Source organism: Sparus aurata, chromosome 15, assembly GCF_900880675.1.
Source record: "Sparus aurata chromosome 15, fSpaAur1.1, whole genome shotgun sequence".
NCBI classification, from domain to species: Eukaryota; Metazoa; Chordata; class Actinopteri; order Spariformes; family Sparidae; genus Sparus; species Sparus aurata.
The window spans coordinates 10,575,625-10,586,452 of NC_044201.1; the positions used below are offsets into that span (position 1 = coordinate 10,575,625).

At 39.5% G+C, this 10,828-nt stretch overlaps 1 protein-coding gene across 1 annotated transcript; it reads right to left on the minus strand.

Annotated features, from left to right (window-relative positions):
- Positions 1 to 428: 428 nt before the first annotated feature.
- On the minus strand, positions 429 to 8,607 carry kcnk1b (potassium channel, subfamily K, member 1b). Its single transcript, XM_030442178.1, has 3 exons — positions 8,047 to 8,607; positions 5,339 to 5,734; positions 429 to 3,271 (listed from the first exon to the last, which is right to left on the minus strand). Exons 1-3 carry the CDS (start codon positions 8,399 to 8,401, stop codon positions 3,021 to 3,023), a joined length of 1,002 nt encoding a protein of 333 aa, XP_030298038.1. The 5' UTR covers positions 8,402 to 8,607; the 3' UTR covers positions 429 to 3,020.
- Positions 8,608 to 10,828: the final 2,221 nt, after the last annotated feature.

Below are 10,828 nucleotides of genomic sequence, written 5' to 3' on the forward strand. Positions count from 1 at the left end.
GTGCCACATATAATGAGTCTGATGTGCAAATCATTGCTTCTTACAAACCCTCGCGTTCACCTCCAACTTTAATGACTGCTCTCCTGTGACGTAGACAAAGATGAGCCAAACATCTGAGTCCACACTCCCCATTTCATATTCACAGATGAGACAAATGATTAAAACAGTATTTCTTTAAACATGTTGCCCAAGACTCTACAGATAATCACCTTTATTTCATATTTGTCCTGCTCTTCAGAGTGTTTTTGAGTGTTCAAAACCCTGGCAGCTGTCCACACCTCTCGCCCTTGGGTGTATTCTTTTCAAGTACTCTGTTATGGTAAATATGTTATATAATCATATGTGTTTCAGAGCAAAATTCCCCAAAAGCTAACACTGAACCAGCTCGTTTTTATACTTTTTAAAAGAAGGATTTAACAAGAGTCAGATTAAGTATTTATAAACCACCAACTTTATTTAAGACACAATGATGTTTTACAGTTCATGGATTCACTGCTTCTGCTAAAATGAATTTCACATAAAACCTCTGTACTCCATGTCAATCCTGTATTACAATATTGGAAATCGTAACACTTAAATACTGGACAGTGCATGTGAATCCACACTACGCACCAACAATGCCAACTGAAGAGATATGTACAGAAAACCAACGATTCAAAATATTCCAGATGCGTTACTTTTGTCAGCATAAATAAATAATGTCAGTGTGCTTCCGTTTGACACAATGCTAACTCCCTGAACAGAACTACGTCATCCCGACAGCTCGTACCTTCAAGACAAACTGTATGTGCGTGACAAATACTGCCAAGAGCAGTCAGGCTGAAGGGCCGAAGCCTTGACATCAATCTATTCAATATAGCTACCAAACATGAAACATCTTACAGTAAAAGAGAAACCACAACCCTGACAAAATTCAAGTTCTCCCTTTTGCGCAGCAGACAAAATGAACAATGCTTCACAGTTTTACATGAAGGCCTAGACTGGTGGAAAAAAAAAACATGAAATATAACCTCGTCGATCGATAAAATACAATATAAAGATCAGTGAGTAAGACATCAGATAATGACACTGCCAAAGCTCATTTTGCAAGCGGTCATGACACCTTTGCCGCAGCTCTCCTAAACTAACAGAGCCAGCAAAGCAGCAAAGGCGTATTTGCTGCACTCTCACTGTAGCAAACGGCATAAAAACATTACATTCAAGACTTCATAAAAGGCTGCGACTGTGTCTTGATGCGTAATGTAGCGGAGAAATATGAAGTAAAGTTTTTACTATATGACATACAAGCCTGCACTGCAGCAGTTTGCTACACTGTACGTGTGGGGTTGCACTAAACAGAATATTAGTAGACTGATAATGGGACATGAGTATAATTCTGTCATAACGGTTTTCCTCCAGATACAAATACTTTAAAAAAATACACAGAGGAGTGCTTTATCGTACAAACTTGCAAGTGTATATCAACTGGTTTAAGTTTGAGTCATGGACAGACATGGACTTGGTTTTTGACCAGATTACAAACGTGGTATATAATCAGAACTGGGAAGTTTTAGTTGCACTCCTGCTGCTGTTGAAGTTTTCCTCATGTACCGATCCCAGTACAGAATTAATTTCATTATTTGCTAACAAAATTTTGTAAACCTTCCTCATGTCATATTAAAAAATATACATTTGTACATTCAAATGATGAAAATACAGTTAAGAAGTTTCTGTTCAACTGTCTCACTCTTTACTTTTCCTTAGAGCAAAGAACTTTGCTTACAAAAAAAAAGAGAAGATTTTTCCAATATAAATATCTCCTGTTGTGACGGATGAAATCTTTGGAACCATGTCCCTTTCTTTCTGTACTGCTGCCTGTCTCCAGAACATGTGCAAACTGAGCTTTGTTTACTGACAGTGTAATGCAACGGACCAGCGGGGCCCTTAGTGTGTGGTTCCCTTTTAGGCCAGGCTAACCTCACTTCCCTTTTTACACAGTCCAGCACACAATAAGTCATTCAGAAAAATCTATAAGTTATAGTGCTTCTTATCACACATGGACTACTTTGAAATACCACTGCAACATGTTCAGTAAAATACACAGACAAATATTTTCCCTCACTATGAAATGTGACAATGTGGAGTGCCACCAGAACAGTAAACAGCTTTGTAAAGATGAGCCAAACATAAATCAAAACATAGACTGAAGAGTAAACGGTTTCTTATCGGCAGTTCCTTCAAAAACACCTGTTGTTTCTGCAAACTTCCAGTCACACTTTCAGGATACCTCCTCCTGAGCTCAGCCCACTTATTGTTCATAAAACGTATTGTTTCTTCTTTCAGATACTTTGTTTAGGAACTGAAAACTGAAACCTTTCTTTCAGTCGACAATTTGACCCACATTATGCAACCAAAATGGAAATGAAATACTCGAGTTGTCTTTATGTCTTGTCTACACTTTGGCTCATCTTTAAAAGGTGTGTTAATCCTAGATGTCTCTATACTGTACATCCTAAAACATTTACCTGATTATGTACATTCCACGTACCTGTCAAGCATTTATAGGATACATACATATTTATGTTACTGTTTTGTGACCGACTACAGACAGTTATTCTATGTTTTTGCTAGATTTAAGAGACCAATTACTTTCTAAAATGTTCCTAAAATGCAATAAATAGTTCAGCTCTTACAGGAGCTTAGCTCCTGTGAGTCAAAAATACAGCAGACGGCTTTTCTTTATCACTGCATTTGTCTTTGTCGTCACTGTTAAAATATTAGTTTTCTCCCTTATTAATACACATTAATTTAATATCTGCTGCATAGCACTATAATATCAGTATTGAGAGTTGGTAAAGGAGACTGTATGCTTGATCTGAATAGTCTCAACTAGTTTAATGACTAAATTTGCAGGATTGAGCATTGCAGAATGCCTACAGCTGAGACGTATGAGTAACTCATTATATCTAGTTATAGTCTTGTGTGCATTAACCCCTACTCTCACATTTTCATCCTTCCGCAGATGCTTGCTCTGTCGATGTTTACTGGATCATGGGATCGTCGTTGGGAGAGCCCAGAGTCGAGACACTAACAAACGGATGGGTTTTATCCTCATGCTGGGCTCTTTTGGACACAGTAGTGAAGGACAAGTGATCATGCTCCAAGATGGCGAGGCGGTCCTGCGGCTTCTCCTTCTTCAGGTAGAACATCTTCCTCAGCTGCTTCAGCTGCTGCAGCTCGCAGAAGGTCTCCAGCACCACCAGCATGACTATCAGGCCCAGGATAAGATAGACTGAAGAAACAAACACCCAGGCAAGGAAGGGGATTATAAGAAACATGAGTGATTAGCTGCAGTGAGTGGTATTGTTACATATCAGCAGATCAAACCATGCTTCTTCAGCCGTGACAAAAATGCACTGTAACATTCATCTCTAAGTAAACACAAGCAATGCATTTCTTTACTGTTGTCCCATAACCTGTTGTTAATATGAACCGTCACAAGAGGGCAGTGGAGTGTGTGCTTTGCTGAAGGGTGAGATTCTTCAGGGGGAGAAAACAGTTTCAGATGCTGCCGGAAATTCCCCCGAAAGGGTTTGTTAGTCAGCGCGAGCGGTAAAAACTGTTGGTGGCCGACTTTCACTTCATTTATTGCTTCACTTTCACTTTTCACCATATTTGGCATTTAACATGAAAAACCCTGTGAAAACCCCACCAGACCCCAGATGTGTCCAGACCAGCGGTGGCCAACAGAAGCATACAAGCAATGCAACTGCTGTACTTGTATTATTACCATTAATATTTTCAACAGGAGTATTGCACCATTAGCAGGGCCATGTTGAGTCTGATAACTGATTACTAATTATATTTGAAGTCTCTTTTATGTAAGAAAAACAGTCTGGCATTTGCAGGTACTGACATTCTTTCAAGTGGACTCAGTTAAGACAGAAGAGCTTACTTTATGCACACAGAGTGGCAAATCACAACAAGAGAGACGGCTTATTACCGAAGGCACTGGCAAGGCAAATACTGTTAATTGTTTGTGGCTGACTGTTCATTTCTTCTCTTTTACTGCCCCAGAGGTACACAGATAGTGCTGATGTCACTTCCGATTACAGAAGTGTCATTTTTCTTGGAGGAAGTTGTACAAATCTGTCTGGTGTTATTTGTGCAAACAAATGCACTCTGTCAGAGCCTCCTCTCCTCCTACAGACTGGCACATTGTGCCTACAGAATGACGTCTCTCTGGCTGGTGCGTACCACACGCCCACACACATGCCGGTGACAGCTCAATAGGGTAGCGTTTGGCATTCATGCACGCCTGCAACATGAATTTGGCTTTTTGCTTTTTTAATTCTAGTTGCCGTTGGCTCGATGTTTCTCCTGCACCGCACTGTGTTGTCTAACCTGACAGATTAATAGTCCTTTAAACATGTAGGGAATAGCATTAGGATTTATCATTTGGATTTGTCAGTAGCGTCCATCAGCTTAAAAATATTCAACGTATGCAAAAGCCACCCAAACACAGCTACACCCGCAACTGAACCCTCTGCATTTTTAAGACGTGTGCGGTAAGAAAACATACATATCATGAGTCATGTTATTAACTCTCTAGTGTTAATAGTAAGAGTATTATTAAACAGTTTTTTGTTGGTAGTAGTAAGTTTGTAATAGCAGTCTATTTTAAAATCTATACAATGATTCCAATTGTATCTGTCAGGGCAGTAAAACTATATATCACATATGCTCTGGTCTATAATCAACCCGAGCTGTTTTGTGTGGACTATAAATTAAAGCGCAATGACTAGTTTGTGATTTTAGTGTGTATAAAGCCGAGATAAAACAACCACTGCCATATATATATTGCAAGATAGATTAAAGGGTTAACAGGTCAAAAAATAGACCGAGCTGAATGTGTCACACCTGGGAAGGTGAAAGTTCTACATCATAAAACCTGCTACATATATGTTCAGTAAATCATTAAGTCTGAGACATACGGACTATTTACAAAACTAAGACTATCATCATACTAAATGTTACACAGGGTTGCACGTATACTGGATTTTTATAGTTTTATTGCTTTACAGCTCACATAATGTGTGTTGTTCTTCCAGTGCACACAATGCAAGCAGTAATATCCTCTTTGCAACAGGGAGTACAGGAGGTTATGAGAAACAGAGGCACTGACATTAACACTGCTCTGTTACATAACATATTTTGGCTGCTGTAATTCGACAGTATGCTGTTCACAGTGCTTCACATTACCATAACAGACACCTCAATAACGATAAAAAGACACTTTAAAGCTCCCACGACCTTGCCATAGAAATAACTCCAAATAGGAAGAATCATCAGTACTCACCGGTGATGCCCACTTTGTAGAGCTCCCTGAACTTCTGATTCACAGCCTCTCCAGGTACGTAGTCTCCTAGACCGATGGTGCTGAGGGAAATAAAGCAGAAGTAGAAGGACTCCAGGAAGTTCCAGTTCTCCTCCAGTGCAGAGAAGATGGCAGCAGGGATGAGGAAGAAGCACGAGACGGCCAGCGTGGCGAGCAGAGTGGCGTGAACGATGGCCACCAGTGGCTTGGAGAAGCCCCAGTGCGTGTGGATGTACATGACTGGCCTCCGCGTGCTGAACACCATGATCCTTTGCACCACAGCAGTAAGGAAGAGCAGTGTGAAGGGGATACCGATCACTGAGTAGATGATGCAGAAGGCCTTCCCGCCATCTGACAGGGGTGCTGTATGACCATATCCTGAGGGACAACAAACAGGACAGAAAACGTTTAACTTATAATTAAGAAAGCTGCTGCTGGAGCAGACTGACATGAGAGCAAAACAGTTTCTTTTAAATGTTTCGACCATCTCACACAGAGGACAACAGAATTTTGGTGACTATTACTTTAGAAAAGGGGTAAATAACTGTATCTGTGCTTATTTTATGGACATTAAACTTCATGGAACCCAAATGTAGTTAGATCTTTCAAAGGATGTGTCAGCCCAGCGCTTTGTTTGTTGTGCCGCAACAAAGTCACTTAGTTCAAATGTTAAATATTTAAAGGTGAAAAGGTAGCACCAACACAGAAATTCAAACTCATTTGACTAATCCCTACCATTTTGCCTTTGGGTATTCAACATTAGAAGCAAAGAGTACTTCTTGTACTAAATTCTGGCAAATGTTACATCATGACTTGGCACACAACATTGTCATTACGTCTTTGCTACATCATGTTTATGCACTTTGAATTTACATCGTAATGCCCACTGTTTTAATTCAAACTTGATTAAATTAGCTCTTTAATGCAGCCCTTTTTGGGACAAATATTAAAAAAGCACTGATAATAGACTTTGTCAGTGTGGTCCTTCATACTGTTCTTGTATATGTGTACACATTTGCACTTGGCCTTAGTCAAAAGTTTTTGTATTTCAGCCTGTTTCTTTCTTATTTCATTTTATTCACACTGGGAAGTTAGGTTGTATGAGTATACAGTACACCCCTGAGCACAGTTTCACTGATTAATTTGATAAATGGAACAGACATAGTAATTGAAGTTCCATTAATGGACATAAAAAAGTAATACAAGACTTGTTAAACAGAATAACAGGCAATAATCCAGCTGCAGGTTTAATTAAAGCCACTACGTGTAGATTGAGGGTGATAACTGACAAAAGTATTGAAGTTTTGTTCAAGTGAATGAGGCATTGCAAGGAAAACATAACATGTTCGTGTGAAGTGGCCCTAGCCAGCGTGTTGAAAATACCACGGCTGTGTGAATGAGCAATTTGCAGTCGCTTTGCCTGTGACATGTTGTAAGAAAATCCGAAACAATTCACTTTTAACTTCTGCTTCGGTATTAATTAAATACTATACAACTACTTCTGCTAAGAAAAAGGTCAATGCATGGCTACACACCGTGAGAATGAAAGGTTATGCCATCATGATGGTGCTGTATCTTGTAACAGATCTGTCACTGCTGGATAACAAAGGTATTAGAAACGAAAACCAACAACCTTCAGCAGCAGGTGTCTTATTTATCATTGATAGCTGGAAAAAGAAGATCACACTAATTCTGAGAGTGAGATTTTGAGACTGAAAATAGCAAATGAGGAAGAGTTATATCTGATCTAGATGTCTGTCAAGTCTCTGCTGCAGCAACAGAAGAGGAGTTTTAAGCAGCTGGGTACACGGTATCTGCGCAATCAGGCATGTTGAAACCTCACAGATAAAAGCTGCCTTGTGGTCAGACTAAAGTTCTCCAGGTATCCTGACTGACGTTCATCTACAAGCGATGCTGTTATGTGAGATGCTAGATAACACAAGGTGACTCTATGCACTGTGTCCTGCAAAAACTGTCCGACTGCCTTTGGAAAGTATATACAAACTATTTGTTTAAAATGTTTACATATTTGAAATACTTGATAGCCTAGGGGTAAAAGAAGGATGAGGCTGATATAGACACTGGCTCAGGTGTGTGCGCTACTGAACCCGACACTTCCTCTTCTGACCTGAAAACAGAAGTATACTGTGCACTTTGGACGAGGGCCGCTGCTTTACAGTACAGGCAGTGTTCACTGTCCCAACATATGCAAGAGTGAATATGACTTTAGCTTCTGTACCAGAATAGAACGCAAATAACGGTAAAGGGTAAATGCATCCAATATTTTTACATTTGAGGTTGACGCTACAACCAGTTTCATGGCCTGAAATCTTAAGATAAGCAGTATTGCAATAGGATGATATCATATAATCAAATGATATCAAAGTGATGAAGTAGAGGATATTAAATGTCAGATCACATTTTTGGCTGCCACTACCTGCCTAGTTACATCAGTGGGGTAGGCCATAGCTTGCTCATTAATAGCTTGCTGTGGCCTAGCTGCAGCCCAGATACACATCAAGTCAGACAAAAGGATGCTGTTTTTCACAATAAAGGAGCACGCAAGGAAACATGAATCCACTTAAAAATAATTCTGATTGGAAAATATATATTAATACATTTTATATCCTTGGCTGCGCACCTGGTGGTCTGCAGCATCACCTACACTGCCGGCGAAGGCCAACTCTTACCTGTGGTGGACAGGACGGTGCTGGCGAAAAACAGCGCAGAGGTGAAGTCCCAGTTCCAGTTGGCCGAGGCGTTGTTGAGGATGGAAACCCCATAATTACTGGCCTCCAGGGCTTCTTTTAGGAAGCGTTCGAGACGCTCCTCCGACAGACAGTCGTTGTCCTGGAGAAACTGTTTCTTAATGGCCCTCAGCTCCTGACGCAGGCGGTCTTCATACGGCAACTCGACCGACGAAAACACAACAGCGCCGAACACGAGATATAGCAGGTACCCCAACACCAGAGATGCAAAATACCACGTCGATTTGTGACTCTGTATCAACCGCACACACGAATTGCTGGCTAGAGACTGGAGCATTTTCAAGACCACCTCGGTGATACGTTACTGGCTGTATGAAGATAATAATAACCTAACGTTATTAACTGAACCGTCTCACGTGCTGCTGTGCTGCCGAAATATATCCTTTACAGAGGGATGTTGTCAAGACAAAGCTCAAGTGGAGACTCACTTCCCCCTCCGCGAAACCTGCTGTGGCACTTGAGGCGTTCAGGCGTACTCGGAAATATCACAACTACACGATGAGAAGAACAGTATTGTGACTAGGAGCTGACTTACTTCGTGTGATAGGCTGGTCGTGGGGGGTGGTCATTGAGTTCGCATTAAGATTCAAATACAAATGTAAGAAGACTTGGCAATACAAGAATTAGACGCATGCGATTACATTTGTCACATACGGTAGTTAATCTCTGCCGCTATTTTTGGCCTCAAATAGCAAATTGTAACCCAACTCGTAAAAACGATGCGACTGCATCACATTTGTTAGTCTGCCATTAAAATATATATTGAATTCCAGAGAAAAACACGCAGTTAAGGGCTGCCGATTCTGTATATTTTACTTTTCCGAGCTTCAAGTGACGGTGAAGGCATCGGGTGATGTGGTGGCGGCCACAAAGGCCTGTGACGTCAGACTGTCTCTCCTCCCAGGTAGTCGGGTGTGTTTGGATGCCTTTCAGTTTCAATCGACCATCGGAGACGTCAACAGCTATTGTCACTGGCTCCGTACGAGTTTCATTCATTAGTAAAGGGACGATCACACGAAGAACAAACAAACAAAGAACTGGCTATAAATCAGATTGAGTGCAAAGAAGACAGGTTTGACAGCAGACGAATTATTATTATTATTATAGAATAAAATCATTAATGAAAATAGTTTTCAAAGTAGTTAATGAAATAGGCCTACTCCTGTGCATGAAAGCCGACACTGCAGTATCACTGACCTGTTAAAAAGGCAGGAAAAAAGAGGAAGACAGAAATTAGCTTGACAAAAAAATATCCCCTTGGTAAATCTTGTTTATGATATTAGAAATCAAAAGTGTGAGACAAAAAGTCATAATTATGAGGTCAAACAAGTCAGAATTATGAGATAAAGATCTTAATTATGAGATAAAGACAAAAAAGTAAGAGTTGTGTGATAGAAAGTCGAGATAAAGAGTTGAAATGATTAAATTAAAGTCATAAAAAATTATCAATCTTATTTCATCAAATTATCATCTCACATTATGATCGCATCATGTTGACCTTTTTTATCTCATAATTAGAGTGGATTAAAGGCATGTGGAGTAGTTGTACACAGACACAAACTAGTCAGCATGTTAGGTACATATGCAGCACATTAAGTACATATGCAGCACGTTAGTTACACAGACACAAAGAATTCAGATAAAATAAAATAGACTAAATAAACTAAAAAAAGACATTAACAGTATATACATGAGGAGCAAAGTAGCATTGAGGTAGGCTGGGTTGTGCATTAAGATTCAAGATTCAAAGGTTTTATTTGTCACATACTCATACAGGATGCGCAGTGAAATGTTTTTGTGACATGTACTGTACTTCTGTGCTTAATTTAAGTAAAAATAAAAATATAATGTAGTGCAAGTAAAATACAATAGAATATAATAAATATAATAAATACAATATAATACAATAAAAACATGTTTTAAGAGGCAGCAGCAACTTAGTGTTAGTCATTAACCTGCAGAAATGGCTTCTATACCTTTGGGATCCTGTGATCGTAGCAGTCACTATAATATAGCAACAAAAACTTTGTATTAACAGCAGGGAATAGATGCAGCTTTGATCTGTGACTGGTAAATTCTTATCTTAGGCTTTAGAATTTACTTCTAGGCTTTGTGGTATTATCCTCCATAAAGACTTAGTCTAGAATGCCTACCAGTGTCAGTGTGTTGATATTTTTTTAAAACGTCATAAAAGTTTAAATGCCTCTCTAAATAATGTCTGCAATTGTTTTAAAGCTGTTTCTCTGGAGTGTTTCTTGGTGTTGTTTATTTATTAGGCTATAGCAAACTCCAGTGAGTCATTTTGCTATTCCTAAATGACACATCATTTTGATCACGAACAAATAGGCTACAGTTTTATCAGTAGCCTGTTTTAGCTGAAAGGGGTAATTGTTCTGAAATTATTCATACAAACAATACAATTTCCTTTCCTTTCTTAGAAGTTATAGTTGATATAGACTTGACAAACAGATGTTCCTATTGTTCTTGTGTGACATTTCTGAGTACTTTGCACTTTAGTATTCTTGAGTCAGACAATCTTTAGTAGATACTGTGACAGTAGCTCTTGTCTTGCGAAGACAGGATGTGTCTGATAATCACAAACAGCTATAGATGATTCGACATGTTTTGTGTGTGGGGGGTGAGTGGGAAGTTGCAACTGACCTAAAGTCACCCTTTGTGCATAAATGCCTAGAGCAGTTTGATC